Here is a 25,367-nt window from a genome sequence, read left to right as displayed (position 1 = left end):
AGGGCAACTGATGTCACCTGCCTGGAGTTGTGCCTTTGACACAGTCCTGCACCACATCCTTATCTCCAAAGTGGAGAGAAATGGATTGGAAGGCTGGGCTATTTGGAGGATAAGCAATTGGTTGGATGGTCGCAGCCAGAGGGCTGCTGTCAATGGCTCCATGTCCAGGTGGAGGCCGGTGATGAGTGGTGTCCCCCAGGGGTCCATCTTGGGACCGGAGCTCTTCAGCATCTCCATCAGCGACAGACGATAGGATGGAGTGATATATAGTGATAGAGATGGGATGGAGTGCAGCCTCAGCAGTTTGCTGAGTGGTGCAGCGGACACAACAGCAGGAAGGGACGCCATCCAGAGGGACCTGGACGGGCTCAGAAAGTGGGCACGAGAGAACATGATGAGGAATGTGGAGCTGCTGGCGCCTCTGCTGTGAAGGCAGGCTGAGGGAGTTCAGTTTGTTCAGCTTGGAGAAGAGTCACTGCAGCCTGCCAGTACTTGGAGGGAGCTTACAAACAGGAGGGGAGTGACTGTGTACAGAGCCTGATGGGGACAGGAAAAAGGCGAATGGCTTTAAAGTGAAAGAGTGGAGATGTGGGTGAGCTGTGAGGAAGCAATCCTTTGGTCAGGGCGGTGAGGCGCTGGCGCTGCTGCCCAGAGAGCTGTGGGTGCCCCATCCCTGCAGGCACTCCAGGCCAGGTGGGATGGGGCCCTGGGCAGCCTGAGCTGGTGGGGGGCAGCCCTGCCCACGGCCGGGGGTGGCACTGGGTGGGCTTTGAGCTCCCCTCCAACCTGAGCCGTTCTGAGATGACTCTACGATACAACAGCGATGTGCTACAGACGGTTACGGTGGAAGCTCCGGTTGCACTGCAGGCACGCACCGCACGGCGCGGCTCCCGCCCGTTCCCCGTCGCTCGCCCGTGCCGCGGAGCAGCTCCCGCCCCCGGCAGCCGACGCAGGCGGAGCGCGGCCGTGCCCACACCCGGCATGGCGGCCGCGGCTTCGGCTCCGCTCCCGTCGCGTCCGCTGGAGGAAGCGAAAGGGCGGGCGGCTGCCCGGAGTCGGCATGGCGGCCAAAGGGGCCCGGCAGCGGCCGCGGGCAGGAGGAGGAGGAGGAGGAGGGGGCGGAGGGGAGGCGGCCCGCTCGCGGCCGGAGGCGGCGGGCTCAGAGGACGCTCGGGCGGAGTACGTGGCGGCGCGGGGGGAGCGGGGCTGCGGGACGCGTTGTGTGCGCGGGGCGGGCGGGAGGTGGCGGGGGGCTGCGGGTGGAGCGGGGAACGGCCGGGCCGGAGCCGGCGACGGGAGGAGGGCGGTGAAGAAGGCGGGGGACGTCCTCGGGGAGATGTTCGGAAATGCTGCGGCTTCTCGAGCCCTTGCGTGCTGTAAGGGACTTCCCGCGTGCGGGCCCCTGTCAGCCTTTGCCCGGCGTCACGCCGCGGGTTTGCTCGTGTTACTGCGTTTGCAGCGCGCGCTTTGTGTGTTCTCTGCACCAGGCCGTCCGGGAGCAAGGCGGGGCAGGTGTGGGCCCCCGAAGGATCCACGGCCTTCAAGTGTCTCATCTCGGCCAGGTTCTGCGCTGCGCTTCTCAGCAACATCTCTGACTGCGATGAGACCTTCAACTACTGGGAGCCGGTGGGTGGTTGCTGCTTCTGCAGTGCTCAGGTTGGAGGGCAGCTCAAAGCCCACCCAGTGCCACCCCCGGCCGTGGGCAGGGCTGCCCCCCACCAGCTCAGGCTGCCCAGGGCCCCATCCCACCTGGCCTGGAGTGCCTGCAGGGATGGGGCACCCACAGCTCTCTGGGCAGCAGCGCCAGCGCCTCACCGCCCTGACCAAAGGATTGCTTCCTCACAGCTCACCCACATCTCCTCTCTTTCACTTTAAAACCATTCCCCTTGTCCCCATCAGGCTCTGTACACAGTCACTCCCCTCCTGTTTGTAAGCTCCCTCCAAGTACTGGCAGGCTGCAATGAGGTCTCCCCACAGCCTTCTCCAAGCTGAACAAGCCCAGCTCCCTCAGCCTGCCTTCACAGCAGAGGTGCTCCAGCCCTCTGAGCATCCTCGTGCCCTCCTCTGGACCTGTTCCAGCAGCTCCGCATCCCTCCTGTCCTGGGGCCCCCAGGCCTGGGCACAGCACTGCAGGTGGTATATTTCCAGCCTGTGATCTGGCCTGCACAAATGTAGGCATTCTGACACCCTTTTGATAAACTGTATTCAAACTGTCTGTGGTGTGAAACACTTTATAAATGCTTGTTAATTTCCATTTTAGACACACTACCTCATTTATGGGAAGGGGTTTCAGACATGGGAGTACTCTCCAGCCTATGCCATCCGCTCCTATGCGTACCTGTGGCTTCATGCCCTACCAGCCTTGTTCCACGCTAGAGTCCTGCAGACTAACAAGGTAAATCACATACAGCAGAATTGCTTTGTGGTGAATAAATGCACCTTTAGTTTGTAGTACACAGCTGCTTTGTTTGTTGTCAGAATTAGGAAACAAATGAGTGCTTTTATAAACGCTATGTCTACAAATGCTAACGTCTCTGTAAGGGTATGCAGGGGTTTGTGAGGCAATTTGAGAAGAGCAAAGGAAGAGTGAGCAGGCATTTGCAGGGAAGCTCTGCCAGGCTCTGTATTGGTCTAGAAATTGTCCCAACAGGGCAGGTGTTTCCTGCCTTTTGTAGTTGCTTGGTAGCCATGGGCTCTCACTGGTCCCTGTGAGCTGTCACTGTTATCCCTTTGTCTTAGAAGCTCCTGTTGTTTTCTGCTCCTGCTATCAGTGACTGTTTTGATTTTTTATTTTCCTAGTAAACTATAAAAGAAAAAAATAGTATTTCACAAGATAGAATAAAAATAATTCAGGAATGTTTTAGAAAACAACAGTAAGAAAAAATTAGAAAAAAACAGATCGGTGGGCTTTGTTTCAGTTTGCTTTCTTTGTTGTGAAGGATGTTAGACTTAGTGGGCAGGCCTTTTGCTGCCAAGAGCTTTAGCCATCCTTTGGTGCAGGATCTGGACTTCTAGAAAGAGATTCATTCACTGCTGCTGGAGCTGCTCCATCCTGTTAGAACCTGTGCTGTGTGGACTCACTTGTTAGCAGTAGGTGTGTAAGCTTCATTGCAAACCTTGTTCTGAATCTGAGTGCATCCCCTAGGTTCTTATCTTCTATTTCCTACGATGCTTCCTGGCATTCCTGAGCTGTGTTTGTGAACTCTACTTTTATAAGTGAGTATTAGAATCTGTCTGTTGAGAATATTTTGGAGCAGTGTGGGTAGCATGCTGTTACTGCCAGAGGAAGTACGCTCTGAAGCTGATGTATAAATGTGCAAGTGGGATTACTTCACAGTGAAACTTCAAAATACATGTTTGCAAGGTAACTTAATGAGATGCTGCTGAGCATATCGTAGCTTATGAGTTACCTTGTCTAAGCTGAGTTTTTTTTTTTTGCCTGCTGCCTTTTCATTTGTGACTTCCAGACTATTGTGTTGCACCGTGTTTCTGTTGGCCACGGTTTTGTTTAAAGAATGTGAGCGAGGCCTTTGTGCCCAGAGAGGAGTTGAGATCGGTGCGAATCTTAGAATGATGATGATGATACAGTTTCTTCATTAAACTTTTTGAGTGGAAATTACTCTGGTAGAAGCCAAGTTTTGCACCTAGTATAGCTTAGGAAGATCTTAAATACAAAGCAGTCTTCAAGGCAGTCTTCAGAGCGCTTTTAGTGTCTGAGTAATGAGAGTTGCTCACCTTAAAGCTCTTGGGATGCTCTGTGGATTGTTTGTGGCTTTGCATGCATTACTACTATTATTTCATGTACTGGGATCATCTTTGTGGTTTCAGATTCTCTTTTGCTTCCTTAGGGCTGTGTGCAAGAAGTTTGGACTACATGTGAGTCGTCTCATGTTGGCTTTCTTAGTACTCAGCACAGGGATGTTTTGTTCATCAGCAGGTGAGTTTACATAGCAGTGACACCAGCAATGATCTTGTCCATAAAAACCAAAGGCATTTTAAGAGAATTTCTGTTGTTCTATATGCAGTGGTCCAGGGTACTTAAAGAGGGTATTGGCCTGCCTTCCTTGAACATGTTCTAATCCAAGGAGGATTTTGTCTTTTTCATCCAAAGAGGGGCTTTGTCTTTTTGTACTTTGGCATTGTCACCTGCCTTCGTGTTCTGTCCTCTGGCTGGCTGTACTCCGTTGCCAAGCCAGCTACTGTAAGGCTGATAAAGCACCTGCTGTAGTATTGAGTGAGGTGAAGACAGGCTTTGAGGAAAGGCTTGTTCTGTTGTGCACATGCAGAAACCAAAATGGAAATATAGCTTATGAGTACTAGTATTTCCCCTCTTGTCTTTTATTTTTTTTAATGGTGAATGGTGAAATGACACTGCAGGAACAATGTAGGAAGTCCTCAGTCTCCCTGTGCTTCACTCACTTTTCACCAGTCTGTACCCAGTTGTCAAGTCACATTTCCTGCTGCTGCTTGAGCAGATACTTTCCATTTTCTTTTTCAGTCTAGCAGAATATAGAAGGTAAAGCAGGTGTTGTAGGTGATGTTCCATGCAGCCTTAGGTGCTGTCAACAGGTAACCAACCACTGCTGGGTTGCACTGAGGAGTATTTCTAGCCTTGGCGGAACTGGAGTCCTCTCTGAAATGTGAATTTGCAACATAGCATCCCACCTCCAGTGGAGCGAAGGAAGTGTTATTGGCCTTATTTTGCATCACGTAGTTTTGTATCATGGGAAAGCTGGGCTAAGCCTTTTCTTTCTTTCTTTTTTTTTTTGTTTTGTTTTGTTTTGTTTTGTTTTGTTTTGTTTTGTTTTGTTTTGTTTTGCAGCTTTCCTCCCAAGCAGTTTCTGCATGTATACCACGATTATTGCCATGACTGGTTGGTATATGGACAAGACCTCTGTAGCAGTGCTAGGCATAGCTGCTGGAGCACTAGTGGGCTGGCCTTTCAGTGCAGCTCTTGGGTAAGGAGAGGAGAACCCAGGAACTTGGCATTTTGTCTGATGTTTCTTGCCTGTCTGGGAATGATAATCTCCAGTTGATGCTTGGTCTCTGTTTCAGGCTTCCCATTGCCTTTGACTTGTTAGTACTGAAGCAGAGGTGGAAAAGCTTCTTAAACTGGTGTGTGGTGTCATTGATCCTGTTTCTGGTAAGTCCCTGTAACAATGCAGAGACAGAGTGAATTGGGTTCACAATAGAAGGAACAAGTTCAGTTAACAAAATCACTCACAGCTGTTGGGAGATCCAGCTAAAAGCTTCTGGCTCCCTGCAAATAACAGATGCTTTCTTTCAGGTGCCCCTGGTAGTTGTGGACAGCTATTACTATGGGAAGCTGGTAGTTGCACCTCTCAACATTGTTTTGTACAACGTCTTCACCTCCCACGGACCTGATCTCTATGGTGAGTTTAAGATAAGCTGTGGGAGGCGATGGTTTCCTTGCTGCTGTCAGGGGACAGTTACACACCAGGTTTTCATGGCTGATCTTTTTCTGATGCACTCAGAGACATCCTGCAAGCTTTGAAGGGTTGCAATTCCAGCTCTTTTACCACAGGATGTCTCTCTCGAGCTGGAATTTGGCAAGGCACCGTCAAATATCTCGAGCTGGTTCTCTGTGCTTGTGAGTTAAGCAGCCTTTATTCACTTTGAAGCCCTACCGGCCATCATGAGATGTCTCAACAACACAATATCACAGCAAAGTGGTGTTAATATCAAATTTGTCTGGATGTAACACAAGTGTAGTAGGCACCAGTGGTGCGTGAATGTGTGTATTTGTCAGCTTTAACCCAGTTCTTGGCTACCGTTGTTCTTCACGGTCAGGCTGCAGAACCTTGGAAGGATAAATAGCAGTGCAGAGCCCACAGTTCCTTCAGTTCATATCAGGTTCCTGATGTACATGTGTTCTGTGGGGTTAAAGGCATCTTTGGGACTCTGGAGAAGAAAAAAAGGGTAATAACCTGTTGGAATCATGCTGCGTTTCAGCCAATTTGGCTCACAGAGGCAACACCTGATCTCCCCATTTCTTTTGGATGAACAAATTGAGCAGAAAACAGTCGTTCTGAAGACTGATAAGTTAGAGAGAGTCAGTGACAAGTAATGATAACCATGCTTAGGCTTCTCCTGCCATCTTTTTAGAAGCTCTTTAAGGAAAGAGCTTTCAGGATACTCTCCTATACACTCTAAAGCTTATACTCTATATAATATACTCTTATATACTCTAAAAGCTTATAGATAGTCCCTCCTTTTTATTTTTTTCCTTAAGCAATGTAAAAATTACCTACGTTTACAGGGGAAAAGCTGGTGCTTTGCTTAAGCTTATGAAGGAGACAGAGCTAAAAGCAGTATTAATGTTTCATTTTGTCAGGTTTATGTTAGCAAAAAGTGAGAATTGATGCAGAAGGCCGTTTCAGACAGTGCAGACATGGAAATTACTGCTGTGAGAAATAACTAAGCTGGTGACCTCAGTGGAATTCCTGAAGATCTTAAAAATAATTGGTGAATGTCAAGGAGCATCAGCGTTGTCATCAATGATATCTAATCAGTAGGCAACTCATCTGCCTTTCAGGACTTTCCTGGTGTTGGCCCTTGGAATACTGGGTGACCTAGGTCAGGTGTGAATCTTGGTGGCAGTGCCATGGAACTTGTTTGGGAGCTGCTGCTGCACCGAGTCATTCATACTACGTGCTTTTAGAGATGGAGAGTGGGGGTGTTGCATTTCTGGTAGGGCTCCAGAGAGACAAGCAGAGACTTTGGGGTGCTCAGGGCAGGTTCTTTGCAGCATCTGTCATACTTTTTGGAGACATTCTAGGGAGGATTTGGCAGTGGTTGGTAGTGAGGCTTTCTCTGGCAGTGCCCTGCAGGCCGTATTCAATGGTTTGTTTGAGGGGCTGTTTTGGGTGGTGCTGAGTTCCTTGTGCTGGGACACAACATGGCAGCAGCTGCTTTGCTGTGGTCCTTTATCTCTGCAGGAAGGCTCTGAAGTCTGTCGCTGTGAATTTTCTGCAGTGAAAACTTCAGGCTCTGCCTTTGGATTTTGGAATGAGCCTGTGCCTGACATTTTTCACATGGAGCATGAGTTGTTTCCAGCAGCCTCCAGGGACCAGTTTTTTTCTGAAGGGTTTTATTCATAGTTTTGGAAATATCCAAGCAATGTTTGTCAGGACAGTATTCTGATAACAGCAGATTTTATTCACAGTTGCAATGGCGGCGTCCCGCAAGCAGGAGCGCCTATGGACACAACATGGCAGCCTTTAGACCCTGCTTTCTCCCCATTGCCTCCCCCCCTCCTCTATTTCCCCACTGGTTCACAGTCTTACAGAAGGTTTACATTTGCCATTTACTTGTTAATTTATTTGTTACCTGGTGTCAGTCAGCAGCCATCCTGTTGTTTCCAAGATGTCTCAGTGCTCTCCTTGTCGTATCAATGCAGTGATTTTCTTTAAAGTCTTTGTTGAACAAAGAGCACTGGGGATGATGCCAGGCCTTCCCAACGTCTCTTCAGGCACTTCCTCGGGCAGGCCATCACTGTTCTCTGGTTTGCTCTCGTGCAGGATATTCTTGCAGTGTGTATGACAAAATATACAGATACACACCTATATACAGAGCGTGCGTTCCTGGGAAGGTTCGTCTAGAGGATCAGTGATGTAAACTGTCAGAGATCTTCCCCAAGTTAAGTAGAAGGACTCCCAAAAAGAACTATGTTAGCGGAGATCATGAAATAAAAATAATATTATCCAATTCTTATGCAGAAACAACATTTGATTCCCACAGTAGTGACATTCGCATGACATCCTCTGGCTAGAAAAAGATTTTGCTTGAAACTGCTCTTCAGTGCAGTGTGGTCAGGACAAGGTGGGTTTGGAACTTCAGAGCGCTTCATTGTAAGGGAAGATGGAAGGCTGTCCAGTGCCTTGCGGGTTTGCAACTGGGATTTCTCAGCTTTGATGTGATGGGAATAATTAACCTATATCATCTTCAGTGTAAGCACTGTAGTATTTTTTTGGTTTGCATAAAGGCTTGAGTCTAAGAGAAAAGGTTGTGTGATTTTTGTTTTTTTTCTTCAGCAGCATCCTACTTCTGGACTAATATCTCTTATTCAGACTCTCATGTACTGTTGTGAGACTGAAAAGAATTACGAGGCACATGGAGGGAGAGAGAAGATGAGCTAATAATTCACTTCCTTAAGGATCTCTGCTTCCCTAAACCTGAACTTGTAACTGCTGTTTGCTTTTAGTGCTAACAGCTGCATGTTTTGTATATTTCAGTTGCTTGGAATTCTGATGTTAATAGAGCATCTTCTAATCATGTTAACTGTAGGAGCTGCAGAGGATTGTGGTTTTTCTTGCTGCTCCTCAGTTGTCTGATTAATTGCAACACAGACCCTTCTCTAAGTGGCTGTAGGTGCAGGAAATTGCTGTGGCATTTGACTCTTGTCACAACAATGCAGTGATTTAAGCACCATCCTGTCAGTCACTGGCTGGTTGAGCTAATCACACTGCAAAAGTGCAAGGACCCAGCACTCCTTACTGTTCAGGATTTTAAGCATCGTGAATTAAGCATCCAATTAAATGATTGTTAGCTGGGAATTTCTGCCAGTCCTTGCAACTAATAGTGTGTAGTATTAGGAGGTGGAGTTTTTTGCTCCTGTTAAAAAGTACATTTAAAATCAGTCGAACCAGGGAAGCCTAAAAAAGTTCTGCTGCTGAGGAGGTAACGGAGCTGGCATCTGGATGAACTTCAGTTGTTGGGGTGAAGTGTGAATGTGAACTCTTGTTCCTCTTAGTCCATTTTCTGTTCCTGCTGACATGGTGTATAAATGCATCATCACTCCAAGCTGATAATCATTTATTAGCATTGTGTGGTTTTGTGTTGTATCTTTTATTTCTCTACAATTAGAATGAATTTGGAGTAGAAATTCCTGATTTCACAAGTTTCAGCCTCTTGTTTTGGAGGCTTTCTTAGGGCAGGGGTGAGTTCCGTGTTGCAGAACCTGTTTGTTGCTGGGCAAGTCTGACTGTTAAAGTGGCTTGTGAAACATGAGCAGCACGTGTGATGTTGACTATGATCCAGTGGGAAAAAAGTGAAGTCACTTATGACAAAGAAAACAATGATCTTTTGTGCACACCTTTTCCATTCTTTGGTTTCAATATACCTGCAGTGCAGAGAACTGCTGTCTGCTGCTGAGTATCTTCCTTGTGTCAGGCAGAGAAGGAATGAAGTTGCTATAACATCCAGTTCTCATGCATTCTTGTGCTTAAATACTCTTTCCTTTTCTCTTCTTTCAGGTACAGAACCATGGTCCTTCTATTTCATCAATGGCTTTCTGAATTTCAATGTGGCATTTATTTTGGCACTGCTTGTGCTACCACTGACTTGTCTCATGGAGAGTCTGCTTCAGAAATTTCATGGTGAGTGCAGGACGGATATGAGAGACAATAAGGAGGATTTGCCAAAGAGCAGCTTTTTTTTATTGGAAGTGAAACCAGGATCAGGGAAAGTTTAGGGAATGAGAGCAAAATTCCTAGAGCTCATTACTTGGTTCAGTATTGACCCCACAATGGAATTACTGTGTAGAAAGAAGAGGCAGTGAGATGCCGTCTACAAAAGGGCAGGAATGTGCTTTTCCTGTTTAAGGATGACTCCTGTGTTCTCTGTCTTCACCTCAAGAATAATATTGTGTTGTCAATGCTGAACTATTCATACCCAAAATAAGCTTAACAAGTTCTACAGTACACGGTCTTCAGCCAGGCATACAAATGCATTAGCAATAGCCCTGTCAGAACTTTTAAGGTGGGAAGAAACTACGTTGCCATTTCTGTCTTTGCAGCTGGAAATGGCAGCCTTTCCTGCACACTTCTCTGAAACTGTCTTTTGTTATCAGTGCCATAATGATTACTGCAACATCTGGGGAGAGCAGAGTTGTTTCCAGCTTTTCCCTTATTGGTGCTGAGCCTGCCAGAAGGCATTCTCTGGAGTCTCCTGCTGCCCATGTTGGGATTGAGCCTGGGCTCTCTGTGCTGTGAATGGGCACTCTCTACTTGCAGAACTGAGCCCTGGCAGACAGTCTTGCTATGGTCTGCACTGGGAAGCATTCCCACAGGCATGGGTATACTGAAAGTAGAGAAAGGAGGGACTAGAATATCCCTTACTTCCTACTGGGCTTTCTCTTAAGTAAAATAACATCAGTTGGAATACATGGTGTCTGGCAAATGACTATATAAGGAAAGATGTGTTGAAAGCATGAATTTTCCCTTGCCATTTTCCAGACGAGGGCTCATTAAATGTCAACTGATGCTTCCAGTTTCATCTGCCCAGCTGGGGCTCTGCCCTGTGATTTTTTTACTGAATACAAGAAACAGTACTACCATAATCTTTGCTGATAATGTGTGTTAGTGGCCATTTGCAAATATATGTTCTTTGGATGTGACTGACAGACTGTCAGAAACCAGTAGGAGTTCAACAGGAGATCGTGTGAATGCAAGATTTTGGTGTTCTTTTAACAGTAGGAACCACTCTGCTGAGCGCTCTGTTCTCATTGTCTGTGAAACATTGTTAGCTTAATTGTTTCTCTCTGCTGCTGGCAGTAGCAAAGGGGCAGAAAAGGGATTGAAAAATGTTAGGTGCTCTGGGACCCATCCTCATTGTGACTAAAATTCAGGGTAACTTTTGTTACTTTTGAATCAGTTATTTCCTGCATTGACCAGAAGATACCTGAGAGACCTCTTGTGCTGTTATTTTTATAATGAAGCCAGGAGGGTTGTGGAAACACCAGAGCCCAAAATGCCATTTAAAAGCAAAGAATAGATCCAGAGGAGATTCATTCTGATCTCTGCATGCGAAGCGTAATGCACAACAGGACAGGCAGTTTCTGCTTTCCTGCCTGCCTGGGAATGTCAGCTCTTGCTGGATTTTGTCCCTTATGTGGATTCAATGACCCGTCCACTCATCTCTGCATTTGTCTTCAAGAGTCTGTGTGTTATGGGAAGCTATGACAGTTATCTGAGTAGAATTGTGTGCTGACTGGATGTATTACCTGAATTTTAGCTGCTCAGAACGCAGTGCGTTTGCCTGAAGGCTGTGAGTTGGTTCAGAAGAGTGGGCTTTTGAATGTAAATGTGATAATGCACCCGATGGGTGTGCGAGCAAGAGGAAAAGTGGTGTAAACATGCAGTGTTGCTACTCTGCTGAGTTCTTGTTTCTTTCAGTTCAGAATCTGGGCCGTCCCTACTGGCTGACACTAGCTCCGATGTACATTTGGATCATAATTTTCTTCAGCCAGCCCCACAAAGAAGAGAGGTTTCTCTTTCCCATCTATCCTCTCATATGTCTCTGCAGTGCTGTAGCTCTGTCTGCTCTTCAGGTAAGTTTCTGGAATGTGGGTTTTATTGTTCTGAGCTCATAGCTTTAGGGAGCTAAGTGCTCCCTTTCTTAACACTCTTTCCGAAAGCTTGGGAATATGTGTAGAGTATGTGTGGTTGTGACACAGTCTGTAATGATTACATAGTTCAGGAATGTCCCATGCATAACTTTTGGTCACTTTTAATCTGCTAACTAATTTTCATTTTTGGACCATGTTTCATAGATAGGTCTTGAGACTCTGGAAGCAAAATGCATTAATACTGAACTGTGTAATGTTGATTTTATAACATAAACCAGAGTCTCCCTGTATAGTTTGACTGAGAGTATGTCAAAATCTGTTAGCCCTCTGTAAATTGTGATTACAACAGCAAAAATACTTGGGATTTCCCTCTCTGGATAACATGCTGAAGGATCTAATCTAATAACCTTAGCCTCCAACGCAGACTTAATAGTCTGTATGGTCTATGAACATCCCCATCTGGGGTTATGTCAAGTGACAAACAGTTGAAAATATTTCCTCAACTGATTATTTCATGATGACTTTGAGTCCTTCCTTTTTCCAGGGGGAATTGCTGGTGAGGAGCTCTTGTGATGTTGTGGTGTTGACATCACGTCCAAGAGATGTCACAGCGATTAGGAACTTGCTGGAGTAGTCTCACTGATTTGAAAAAGTAACCTTGCTTAGGCGTAAGAAAATTGTTTTGGGCATTTGAAGAATAAAAACCTATATTGAGTAAAAAGCAGCTGTGATGTATCACAGAGTAAAGCATTCTATCAGCCTTCCCAAAGCTCCAAATTAATTATCTCTCCTCTGTGAAAGAGAAGGATTGCAGTTATTCATCCCTGTTAGAGCCCGTTGCAGCTGTTCTGCCTAGCTCTGTTTCTGCTCTTGCACTCAGCTTCCCTCACCAGCACAGCTGGTTGCTCTTCTGGTTCTTGATCTCTCCTTACATACTGCTGCTTTGCACTGCTAGGCTGGAACTTCCCAGATGCATTTCGGTCCTTGCATTTGTTGCAGGATCAAGCTCTGTAATGTCAGAAGTTTTGTTTCTGAGAATTACCTTGTGTTTGTTGGAATGTTCACCAGATGACAGCAGTTTGGGATGCTTGCCAAATACAGTCTTAGAAATCCCTAGTGTGTATTTCTAAATGAATACTTTAATGTACTGTTTGACATCCTTTTGTCATCAGGGTTGGTCAGTGCAGGCAAGTCCTGCAGGATGTCTCTGGAAGGGTCTGTGCTGATGGTTCACTTGGGAACAACCAAGCTAGAGCTCCGGTGGAGGGTGCTTTACAGCTTGACTAGAGGCCTTCCTAGGGGGAGCAGCTGAAAAATTTATAAGTACCCTAGATTCAAAGTTAAAAAACTTGACTGAACCGTGTAAATTTCTGTGTATTTTTTATGTGTTAGAATGAAAAATGCTGACACGGACCAAAGACCTGGTGGGAGATGTAGGCAGTGCTTAGAGGTCCATTTGAAAAACCGTTTTGATAAAATTGCTCAAACTCTGAAATGTTTATATGCTCTTTTTTCCTCTCCTCAGAAGTGTTACCACTTCATATTCCAGCGCTATCGCCTGGAGCACTACACGGTCTCCTCCAACTGGTTGGCACTGAGCACTGTCTTTCTCTTTGGCCTTTTGTCACTGTCACGCTCTGTTGCCTTATTCAGAGGTTAGTATTTTACCCTTGTTCTGGGTATTGGTGTTGGCAAGTCACACGGCCAGCTAAAGTTATGCTGGTCTAACTAGGTGAGCACGGTAGGGATAAGGAAATATGAAAGCTTGCATCTTATTCCAGGGAGAGGAATGGTGTCCTCATTCGTGTGTGTACATGCATGTGTGCGGTGTGCATTATGTGTGTGTCACTAGAATTGTATCAGTTAACAATTTTCTGACCTTCGCCTTCAGCTGGTACAACTGTAATGATGTACAGTGTGCACCCAGACCGGCATGCAGATGGGGACTTGAAACTTGCAGACATACAATCTGACTTGAAATAACATTTTCCCATGAAAAACTTGTCATTGTTCATTTGTCCTTAATGGAGACGCATTAAAGTCCGTACGCAAGTCCTTTCCTGAATCACAGCTGTGTAGTGTGATTCCACCTCATTGAAGTTAGTACTTTTTGCTTGATACTAGCCACTGACAGTCAGAACAGGGGAATGTGAGGAAACTTTTGTAGTACAAGCATCCCTTATAGGATAGGGAGCATTGGATTCCAGTTACTTCTTAGTACAGACAAATTATTATATTCAGTAAGTAACCAGTTTGAAAATATAACTGAACGTTTACTTGTAGTGTGTTAAAAAAAGTCATGCAGATATTGTCTATTTCTTTAGCTTTATTTACAAAGTGCTGCCTCCCATAGGCTACCATGGGCCTCTGGACCTGTACCCAGAATTTCACAGGATTGCTACGGACCCAAGTATTCACACTGTGCCAGAGGGGAGACCAATTAATGTCTGCGTGGGGAAGGAATGGCACAGATTCCCAAGTAGCTTTCTTCTGCCAGACAAGTGAGTTGTGTAACGTGGAAGTTATGATTTGGTGTTGGTCCTTAAGGGTTGTTTCACACAAGAAGTATTTTGGGAGTAACCTTCAAAATCTTGTGTCTCTGACAACAGCATGTCCGAAACAGAAGATTTAGAAGTTTGGTGTCAGCAGACTGTTGGTTACAACTTAGCGACAGTTTTGTAGTGTGATTGCTCATCTAAAAGAGCTGTCTGTCCTTGGCAATGAAATTCCCTTTGTTGTGCTTCTGTTTGATTCTGTACAAAATGTGACTGCCTCCTGCAGTTTCCTGCTGGGATTTCTGACACTGTTCTCTGCAGTTGGCAGCTCCAGTTCATCCTGTCAGAATTCAGGGGCCAGTTACCCAAACCATTTGCCAAGGGACCAATGGCCACGCGGATCATTCCCACAGACATGAACGACCAAAACAAGGAAGAGCCATCTCGATATGTGAGGATTACATTCTTGTTTTACGTTCCTCACCTTGCTGTGCCATTCATATTAATGCAGTGCCTAGAATGTGGTTGGGTTTCCCATTTTGTATTCTATGGACAGTACAGTTACAAACCAAAAATGGGCTCTCTGCAGCACTTGGATATTTCCTGATTGATGTGAGTTTGGCTTCTGTTTGCACTTCACCTTCTTATTTTCCATTTGAAGAGGATGGGAAAAAGAAAAAAGGAAAAGGTGATTCCTAGTTATTGCAGTTTTGAGTTCACTACAATGTTACTGTGAGCACAGGAAAGTGAAGTGACTTAGTTTGAAATTCCCAACAGAAGATACTTGTCACTGAACAGAGATTGGAATTTTCTTTTGTACGTTCTTTTAAAATATGAATATATTTGACATATTTGCAACAGAGGAAGAGGTTCTTAATTTGGGAATCAGTGAAACAACTGTGTCAGTGATTTCTCTGGGAAGCTGTTAATGTACATTGGTATTACTGACTTGTTTTTGTATTATCCAAACAAAAATAGTTCATGCTTATTTTTAAATATTTTTAAATTTTTAAAATATTTTTAAATTTTTGTTTGCTAATTTCTTTAAAATTATGTAGCAGATTAAATCTTAGAAGTGCACTGAATGTTCTTTGTGGTACAGATATTTAGTCGTCTTTTCTTTCTCAAGAGTGAATGAGGATTTGATATTTGGAGAGGGAGGTGATTGCCCCCCTCTACTCAGCTCCCCATCTGCAGTGCTGTATCCAGGCCTGGGGCCCCCAGCACAAGAAAGATGTGGAACTCTTTCAACGGGTCCCCACAAAGGTGATCAGAGGGCTGGAGCAGCTCTTCTGTGAAGAAAGGTTGAGGGAACTGGGATTATTTAGGTTGGAGAAGAGAAGGCTCCGGGGAGAACCTCATTGTGGCCTTCCAATATTTGAAGGGGGCGTATAAACAGGAGGGGAGCAGCTATTTGTGAGGATGGATGGTGATGGGACAAGGGGGAATGGTGTGAAAGTGAGACAGAGGAGGTTTAGGTTGGATATTAGGAGGAAGTTTTTGAGCCAGAGGGTGGTGAGGCACTGGCACAGGTTGCCCAAGGGGGCTGTGGATGCTCCATCCCTGCAGGCATTCAAGGCCAGGCTGGATGTGGCTCTGGGCAGCCTGGGCTGCTGGTTGGCGACCTGCACACAGCAGGGGTTGGAACTGGATGAGCGCTGTGCTCCTTTGCAACCCAGGCTGTTCTATGATTCTATGATACTCTGTCAGTACATTAGGAGCACTCCTGTAATGGACCAGGTCTCTCCTTTACATGAGCAGTGTATCCTTGTTGAGGACAGTGGACATGCACTGCTTTATGGGGCTCATTACTCCGGCCAGTTAAACATTTCATGAGCACTTGTGATCCCCTCAGAGGAGTGGATGGAAGGCAGCACTGTAACACAGGATTTCTACACACGTGGGTAGAAATCTTGCTGAGTGAAAGCTCTCTTATTTTGGGATTCATTAGATAGGTACTGGAAATGGAAGGAGGCAAATCCCCACCTGAGGAAAGTTCTCTGCTATGCTGCATTTAATTTAGGAAATCTTCAACTGTGAGATATTTATAGTGCAGACAGCTGGCTGGCACATACCCTGTTACTGATGGAATGAGAGACTTTTGTTTTGTGGTTGTTTCATAATATCATCCTTTACTATTTCTCAAGCAAGCAAAAGGGCCTGGAATATGTTTAGAAATTAGCTATTTCATGTGAATTTTAAACAGGTTTTTATAACTTTTGCTTCCGAGCTGTTAATAGCAGGAGAAACAGGATCTTTCCCCAAGAACTGTAGGCATACCCAGATTAAAAAAAAAAAAAAGAAAAAAAAAAGTCATTAGGAACTGCAAAGGACCATCCTAGCAAATATATCTAAATAGCATGTGTGCGTTGGCCCTTTAAAAGAGAGGAAAACAAAAACCACAACAGTTCAGAAGAATGGTCTGAGTAATGGGCAGCTTGAAACCAATTAATGTCTGCAGGAGTGAGACTGATTTCAGTGTTTCACCTGTGAGCATCTATTACTGTTCTGCTTGAGAATTGAAGAGCAGAATGAATCTTCAGTCTTCTCCCCTGTTGTTTGGAATGTGAGCAAACCAAGCTCTCCATCACTTAGTTCCATCAAATAAAAAGACTGGGAGGAGAAAAAGGAAAGTAGCACTGAAGGGAGTAGGGTGCAGTTAGAAGTTTGTTTCTCATTCAATTCACTGAGGCTGATTTTCTGCAGAGAAACACTTCAAGATCTGTGCACCACTAAAATCTTGTGTACATCCTCAAATAGATGCGTAGCTGTGCTGGCCCTCTGACCAGGATGAATGTTGTTATTGCTTCACTGTGACTTGTAAGCAAACACTGTGTTCTACATGAAATGGTAGAAGTGGGAGTCTCTCTATGTGGCAGGTGATTCCTAAGCACTGGAGGTGCAGCATTTGGAGTAAAAGTCAGATCAGCCTTAGTACTCAAAGCAGTTACTTTTGTTTCTCCAAGAAATTCTATGTAACTTAGAGGAAATATATACATATGTGTATATGTTATGTATGTATATATTGGTTAGTGGTTTGGGTGTCCTCTCCCAGGGCCTGGAACGTTCTTTTGATGCAGTGCAAGAAATGTATTCAACGTTCTCATTAGCTGAGCTTCCCGTGGTGTCGTTCATTTACCGTTCAGTTGTGATGCCACAGAGCCATCAGGTGGCAAAAAAATCTACTTACATTTTGGGCAGTCAGAAAATCAGTCTTTCTTCTCTTCCTTGCATTTCACAGGGGTGAAGCATCAATGCAGCTAAGGAGGCTGTCAGAGTGCAGTTGTTTATTGACCAGGAATTACAAACTATCTTCTGTTCCACTTAACCTGAGTAAAGATTCTGCTTAGGTTTTTTTCTGTATCTAAAAGTATCTATTCTAGTACTCCTTTGTTTCCCAGATCAAAATATCCTGATCAGTGGAGGATGCAACCTATAGTTACCACGTTGTTCTGTATTCCACTGGTGCCTTTTTTTCAGAAATTTCAAAGCACCACTACAATTTAATGTTCAATGCTCAATGACCAGAATGGGAGCTGTTAGACCCTTTGGTATGTGGGAGCACTGACATGTTGCAAGGAGGGGGGTAGCAGGCCAGGAAAACCAGAAGCATCCAAGAGTTCTGGACATTCTTAGCTGACAGAAAGAAACACTAAAGATGGGACATCCAGGATAGGCAGATGTGGGAGGCCATGACTGCCTCTGAGATCACTACTGTGAGCTTTTGCCAGAAAGATCAGTCTGTGTGCCAAATGTGAGAATGAGTGAACCTAGTGCCAGCACAATATGCAGGTACAGAGGCAATAAGTGCTAGGAGCTGCTTTGCTCCAGTGGCTGAGTCATGATGCCACCAGAAGATCAGCCTTGCTGCTGTACCTGTGAGAGGTTCCATTCACTGGTGCATTGCAGTGGTGCAGCCACCCTGATGCAATGTAAACATGGCCTCGGGCTATAGAGTTCTCAATTCATTTTTGAAAATGACTTATGGTGTCACTTAGAGACAATTAGATGTTCAAGAGGAGGATATGAGCCTTTATTTGTATGTACCTGTCTTATTCTCTTGATCTTTTTGCTTATTGCAGTGGTTTCTGTACAAGGCAACCTTGTGTTGAGCTGCCTTGTACAGAACTTATCCTACATCTCGTGCTTATTGTCAAAAGGAAGTTTGTCCTGATAGGAGCTCAAATCTTCTCTATATCTGATAGTTGATATTTGTCTCAGCAGCTTGCATGTATGTCTGCAGGGGAACATGGAAGGAGTGAGGAAAACAGGCAGGAGGAGGGAGCTGTTGCCTAAAAAGGACAGTGCTGTGTATGAATTAACAATATTCCCTGCTCATACCCAAGAGCAATTCCCCACTGGAAGGAAACAGATTGAACAATGCGAGGACACTGAGGACACTGCCCACAGCTCATTTTACTGGGGAGATCACACACACACAAATCATTGATGACATTGCTACCTTGAATACATTTTCATAATTTAACCAAGTGTTCCCAAACATTTTGGTCAGGGCAAAGCAGTTAATTAAGTCATAGGCAGCTGACAAAAGCATGACTGCACTGACAGCAAGTGCATGTGGTCTGAGAGGTGCAATGTGGTGTCCATCTACTGCAAGAGAGATGGTGAGGGTCACCAGGGGTACAGACCAGGTTATTCCTGCACAAGCCCAGCGTGATTTGCACTAGATAACATGCTTGCTGTTCTGCAACTGCTTGCTTTCCATGGCTTGGTCAGTACCTTGGGACTTGCGGAGTTAACTAGTTATGGAGTTTGTGTAATCATTTATTGGGTTTATTTTCCTTGTTCGTGGTGTAAAACAAGTAGGAAAGAGTAAAAACTGAGACAAAAAAATAAATATTCAGTTTAGACACCAGGAAACCTTTCCAGCAATGAAGATAATGTCTTTTGTCTGGGGAGTTCATTGAGTCAGCACTATGAGAAGTCTTTAAGAGTTTGTTAGACAGCCTCAAGTCAAACACCAGCAGAATTATTTCTACTGCCTCAAATTCTCCCTTTGTGACTTGGAGGTTCCTCAGCAATGTACCTAGCAGTGCTACTTCCTCATACAGACAGCCCAGGCTTCTCCTCCTGTGGTAGCAGTAGTGAGAGCTTTTATTCCTCAGTAAAAGTTTTACTTGAATACACTAAGAATCTTTTACCATAAAGTATTTCTTATGCTGCTAGAAATTTTAAGCCCATTCTCATAGGTGTGTAACAGCTTTTATGAATAAAAATTCCTATATGAATGCATGCAATCATTAGCCTAAAGGAAATAAACAGCAAGAGTCTTTCTTTTTACAGATTGACATTTCCAAATGCCACTATCTAGTGGACTTGGATACAGCAGCTGAAGCCCCAAGGGAGCCAAGATACTCCTCCAACAAAGAGGAGTGGGTAACCATTGCCTACAAGCCATTCCTAGATGCTTCCAGGTATGTTTTATTGTTTGAAATTAGTGACAGACTGACAGATCTGTGAACTGATTTTGTGCAGTAGTCTGCTTACAGCAGCTGTATGCAGGAAAGAAAGATAAAATGGCAAATGCCAGCTTAAAATCCTGTTTCATCTAAGGGCAGCTTGCTCGCCACATTATAACCTTTGTCAAAGATGTATGTGCAGTGTTAATTACTTAGGTTGCTTTAGAGGGTGAAGCAAGCCAGGAAGAGGAGGGGAACGAGGATTATTTTTAAAAGGAGTCCATCCTTTGTGCTTCTTGCTGATGTAATGTTTCTTCTTTTCCTTTCTAAAGAAGTAAGGTCTACATCATCTTTTCCCAGCAGACTTCTGAATCTGCAGTCTTGTTTCAGCCAAATTCGATAGATAGATGTAAGTCAGTCTCAGAGTGAACTCCTGTATGTTTTATGAAGCTGGCAGATGAAGAGAGGAGGCGGCCACAGTGAGTGCAAGTGACCAGGGTGTCACCTTTATTAGACATTGGAGAGCTGCTGTAGCAGACCTCTGTCAGAATCAGCTCTTTGTTAGTCCTGCAGGGGTTGAAATTGCTATCCTCCAGGCAAACTGTGGAATCCAGTTTGTGAGAGTGAGAGTATTTCTAATACATTCCTACAAAGACAGAAACTCTTAGCTCTTTGGAGATGGGTATTTAGCCATTTAAAGCTTTGGCCATGTAGCTGTCATATCGGGGCAGACAGCACAGGATTCAGTGCCCTCTGGTATTCTATATGAGACATTATTACTTCCTCTTAATAGATCCCTCCAGGGAGTAGGGCTGGTGAAAGCAGTTAGACAGTGAGAAATAGTGATGATATGCTTTTTCGTGGGGTTACTCTCATGTTCCTGGCTTGCTGACACGAATGAGTTTCCTTGCCATGGCTTTTTGTTTGCCTAAAGACCTGCTGCTGTGTTAGAGCAGGACTTCAGGAGAGGAGAATAAGGTGGCCAATGACTCTCACTAATGAGGCAAAAGAAGCATTTGCATGAGTATTGCAGAGGACTCCTTTTGCTGCTCTTTACCCCCAAATGTCTGAAGCTCTGTGCATTTCTGCTTTAAAGATACATACAGGTGCTTTTGCAGTGCTGCCTAGGATCAGCAGGAGTTACTACATTGGAGAGAAGTGCATAGCTTGGTAGTGAAGCAAGTCTTTGTCATTCTTCCCTGCTGTAATGCTATTTCCATGAGTTGTTCTACGAATTTTTTCTTCCTTTCTTTCTTTCTTTTTTTTTTTTTTTAATTCTTCTTCTTATCAGGGAAAATGTATAAAATGAAATAATTGCCCTATTTAGAGCCAAACACCAGCGCACTGCCAAGCATAAATGTCTGGCTGCTCAGGATTGTGGCTGAATCCAGAAGAAGCTGAGCGCTTCTTGATAGTAACTTATTTTTAAGCAAAGCAGCAGAAACTTGTACGATCATTTTGATTTGAGTAACAGGTTGGGTTCTTGTAGCGAAAGTAGAATCTCATCGTGGGGCAGCAACTTGTTGCAAGGAGTCTCAGATGCTCAGACTGGAGAGCATGCTGACTGAGGAAGCAATGAGATGAAAGGGCTGGAATGAGACATTAGGTGCTGGAAATTTATGAGCTGGAAAGATCCCAGAGCCAGTGGGTCTGTGGGGAGAGATCTTCCCCAAGTGTGACGTGAAGTTTTGAGGGAAGGGTCAGTGGAAGTGCATCAGGAGCTTCATGCAATGAACCAGGCTGTGTGTCTCTGAACGTTTCCCTCCCCCTGCCAGCTCAGTGGAATGATGCAGTTCTTAAAGCTGGCACATGCTTCCCTCCAGTGAGTGGGAAATGCCCCTTGCTACCTAGCAAGTAAGTATAAAAGCACTGTGAAAATGCAGCTTTTTTTGATAAACGGGAGGAGGGAATAGAAGAGTGTTACTTCAAACTGAGCTGTGAGGGAAGCAGGCAGTGGAGATTTCAGGTCTGCAGCTCAGTGTCTGCAGACAAGGAACGTTTAGAAAACAGAAGTTTAGAGAACAAAAATCCCTGCAGATCTTGTTCTCTGAAAATAAACATGCTCCTGCTGAACTGGAGGCTTCTGGAACTCACTGTCTCACATTGATGTCAGCAAGTGTAAATCTCAGCTGGCTCTGATAATTGATGCTGTTAATTGAATTAGAGAGCACTCCAAGCTGCAATTATGCTCCTCAGGAAGCCGCTTTGTCCAGGTCCATTTAATTCTATATTGGATGAGCACTCCAATCCTGGCACAGGAGAGGGGGAATAGCTGACAGCTCCCTGCAGAGGAGCCCATTTTCCAGCTCTTTAGGCTGAGCTGCCGCTCACTCCAAACACTTGTGCTTTCACACATAGATGCTCCATCACAAAAAAAAAAAAAGGTATTCTTAGTGTAAGATTAATGATTCAGTCACCTTATGCTAGAATATCATTACCCTGGTTTGATAGGTGACCTTCTCATTCCCCTCAGTGATGGTTTCCTTATTTCATGAAATGGTTTCCATGCTTTTATTTTACAAGTAGCTGGATCACTCATCTGGGGCATAGAGATTCTCAGAGAGCTTTGGTCATGAGCTTCTGTTGCACACCTGTGTCCTGAAGGTGTGAGGTCTGACTCGTGTGGCATAGATTGAGCTTCTTACTGCCTGTTCTTTCTGGCATTCCCTTCTCTTCTTCCTTGTGAAGCTTCATTCTAAATTGTCTGGAGTGAGAAGTTTAGGTTGCAAGACGCAGTTAGGAAGAACCCCCCCCACCCTCATATGTTTCCAACTGCTTCCACTCCATGTCAATCTCTGCATTTGGGAGTAGTGACATGAACATCTTCACTTTATCCTTGCTTCCACTGGTGTTAGTAGAACTGTGCTCCCAGTTCTGCTGGGCCTACTGTCTGCAGTGCACCTCTGTCCCAAGTGGAAACTGCTCTGGGTGATGCAGCTATTGTTTCTCTAGAAACAAATAACCTGACCCTGCCATCTTTGAAGCTCTCCAAGACCTGAGCAGAATTTGCCTGTTGCCTGGCTCTGACCTGGAGACAGCCTTTCTGTAGCAGTGTTCTATGTAGCTTGGAGTGACTGTGGACTTCATCTTGCCACCAACACATTGCTTATGAGCAGTGTGCTGATTGAGGCTACACACTCATGACCTCCTGGGGCCAAATTTAGAAGCAAATGCAAATAGAACATTATATATGTTAACTGCCATCTTTGTATATATGTCATCTGTCATCTTCACCCCTTCCATGCGCTATCTGTCTGATGAAGTGAGGTGGCAAGAGGTAAAGATTTGTCTGACTTCAGAATTGTCTCATGCTTTTTGTGCTGCAGAAGCATCATCAACTGTGAACTTCTTACTAGAAGCAAGGCCTCCAGGACTCTGCTCCTTTGTTACCAGCCGCAGAGAGCACTACCTTGCCTTTGTCCATCCTGGAGTCTTTATTTTATTGAGAAAGTTGTTGCTTAGCAGGCACAAAGACTGAGCTTATCGCTGTGGTGTGATATCATTTGCCATGACGTTTTCAGGGATTCATATTTTTATATGTCAGTTTCAGGCCCCTCACTACAAGAAAGACAGCGGGGCCTTGGAGCGTGTCCAGAGAAGGGCAACAAAACTGGTGGGGGATCTGGAGCACAGCCCTTATGAGGAGCTCCTGAGGGAGCTGGGATTGTTCAGTCTGGAGAAAAGGAGGTTCCGAGGAGACCTCATTGCACTCTTAACTACCTGAAGGGAGGCTGTGGTGAGGAGAGGTTTGGCTTCTTCTTGCAGGTAACAAACAGGACCCGAGGAGATGGCCACAGGTTGTACCAGAGGATGTTTAGGTTAGACATAGGGAAAAACTTCTTCTCTCAGACAGCAGTCAGGCACTGCAATGGCTGCCCAGGGAGGTGGAGGAGTCACCGTCCCTGGCAGTGTTCAAGAGGTGCCTATGAGATACGGCTTAGTGCTTGTGGTAGCAGTGTTGATGGGAGGATGGTTGGACTAAATCTTGTAGGTCCTTTCCAAGCTTGTGATTCTATGATTCTGTGAAAAGAGCAAAACTCCAAAATTTCTGTGTTCATCAAAGTTTGTCTGCCTTCAGGCACTTGTGGAAGAATAGATGATCAGAAAGATTGGATAGAGAAGAGGCAATGCCAGGAGTTAAACATGGCCTTGCTATCTTTCACCTTCAGGATGTGCCCTGATGAGTGGGAGGCAGCTGTATGATTCTGAAGGCCCACAGGGCTGTACTGTCTGCTCTTTGGACCCTGATAACCTGGAACTAAGCTGCTTTTGATAAATACCCTCCTTTTGATAAATACCTCACTCTAACATCCTATTGGAATGGTTAGCAGGCAAGCTGACTCCCTCAAGTTGGTGATGCTGGCACAAACCAGTTTTGGTCCCATGGACAAGAAGAAAAAGGGACTGGGCTTGGTATGCTTGTTCCATTGGCATTCCTTACATCACTCACCAGCACAGATATTTTGCAAACTTTCTTTTGTGTTGCTTTGAACTAATGAATATGTTAAGAATGATCTATTCCCTTTCTGGTTTCAGGTCTTCAAAGCTGCTGCGTGCGTTCTACGTCCCTGTCCTCTCAGAAAGGTACACACAGTATGCAAACTACACTATTCTGAAATCCCGCAGATCGAAACAAACCAAGAGAAAAATGGGAGGCTAGCAACACACCTGGGTAACAAAACCAACTGACACTCTGGGACAGCTGCCTAAGCCTTCTTCAGTTTCCTTTCTGAAAGATTGTGCTTGTAAGATCCACTAATAAAGATTTCCATGAAGTGATTTTACTCTGCAAGCTTCCTGCTGTAAGGATACATCATCTGCTTTCAGTTCGCAGAGCCAGGTGTCTGCTATGCCTGCACAGAACCTATTGGTTTAGAACCAGCTGGAACATCCAGCACCATCTACAAACATACTATCTCTGCTGCTCCCTACCTTTTATACCAGAAAAAAGAAAAATGGAAAATAAAAAGAAATTACAATATCAGGTTCTGTTCCAGGTTGTAGTCTGGCATGTGGAAAATCCAGCTTTACTCCCCATCTCTCTGATGCTGCGCAGAGAAAGCAGAGAAAGCAGAGGTTGAACTGTAAGAGAAACTTGGAAATGTAGGGAGAAGCATTCTGAATCCTCTGCCTTTCTTTGGAAAGTCTTTCAATGGCATTGTGCTCTGATAGAGACAGCTTATATACATATGGTAAGAGCAAAGGCACTTTGGTTGATGGCAGCCTGGAGAATGCAGTGTGCTACCCCCACTGTATGGGGAAATAGACTGAAGCTGGGACTGTGAATTTAAACTTGGAAGGTTTAGGGGGATCATTTGCGATGTTGGTGTCCTGGCCTTGCTCAGAGAATGGACTTTACCCCCATGTGGGTATCCTAAGAGTCAAATGTGGAGCTCAAGGATTTCTGCTGTGCAGTTGGTGTGCTGCGTGAGTTGGTTTGGGGCTGTGCTCACAGCATTCCCTCCCAGACTTCAGCCTGCACTTCCCCTTGTGCAAACACACGTCAAACAGGGCCCTGCAGTGCTGAGCCAAAATCAGATCTGTGGCCCTGTTTGTTTCCTCTCCCCTTGCTAATCTCTGACCTTAAATAAAGAAACAAAAATATTTCTTTATTTAATGAAGAATCAGCTTCACCTCTCCCTGGTGCTGTTTGTGCAACTGTTCTATGCTGTTGTAGCCCTTAATCTCATGTTTAATGTGAAAAGACAGTGCAGTAAAGATGTGTTTTAAGTGGCTGTGGCTGTTCCACCTTCCTCTAGTTTAATTCATAAGTCAGGGCTGTTGTACACTGCCCAGTTTGAATGCGATTGCGTGTGCAAAGAGGTTTGTTCCAAAAGGTGAAGCCATGTCCAAAAAATCCCCAAGCACATTTGTAAAGGGGTTTTGTAGTTTGCTTTTCTGATTTCGTTAGCAAACTTGTGGGGAGGGCCTTCACATTTTTTGTTTGTTGTTACTTTGACCTTTATTAAAGCAAATGCATGATCTTGTTACGAGGAGACAGGTTTGGAACAGCTAATTTATAATCTGTATTAAAAAAAATAAAATCTCGTGGCTAGCAACCTTGGGGATGAACGATCAGACCAG

General features: G+C 44.9%; 1 protein-coding gene across 2 annotated transcripts; it reads left to right on the top strand.

Annotated features, from left to right (window-relative positions):
- Positions 1-1,044: 1,044 nt before the first annotated feature.
- Positions 1,045-25,279, top strand: ALG9 (ALG9 alpha-1,2-mannosyltransferase). 2 transcript variants are annotated; one of them, XM_052697047.1, is made up of 15 exons: positions 1,046-1,179; positions 1,488-1,626; positions 2,261-2,395; positions 3,146-3,216; positions 3,849-3,937; positions 4,823-4,958; positions 5,056-5,143; positions 5,288-5,393; positions 9,276-9,398; positions 11,196-11,350; positions 12,894-13,023; positions 13,722-13,869; positions 14,185-14,314; positions 19,168-19,298; positions 23,820-25,279. In XM_052697047.1, the coding sequence occupies exons 1-15, from the start codon at positions 1,061-1,063 to the stop codon at positions 23,941-23,943; spliced, it is 1,824 nt and encodes a 607-aa protein (XP_052553007.1). In that variant the 5' UTR covers positions 1,046-1,060; the 3' UTR covers positions 23,944-25,279. The 2 variants fall into 2 exon arrangements, 1 of the variants encoding a protein (XP_052553007.1); XR_008209872.1 differs by lacking the exon at positions 14,185-14,314 and having other exon boundaries at positions 1,045-1,179; positions 23,820-23,943.
- The last annotated feature ends 88 nt before the right edge of the window (positions 25,280-25,367 follow it).

The sequence above is a fragment of the Tympanuchus pallidicinctus genome, unplaced genomic scaffold (genome assembly GCF_026119805.1).
Source record: "Tympanuchus pallidicinctus isolate F22 unplaced genomic scaffold, pur_lepc_1.0 scaffold30, whole genome shotgun sequence".
NCBI lineage: Eukaryota > Metazoa > Chordata > Aves > Galliformes > Phasianidae > Tympanuchus > Tympanuchus pallidicinctus.
The sequence above is the reverse complement of the archived record's forward strand: the minus strand, read 5'-3'. Positions and strand labels throughout refer to the sequence as shown.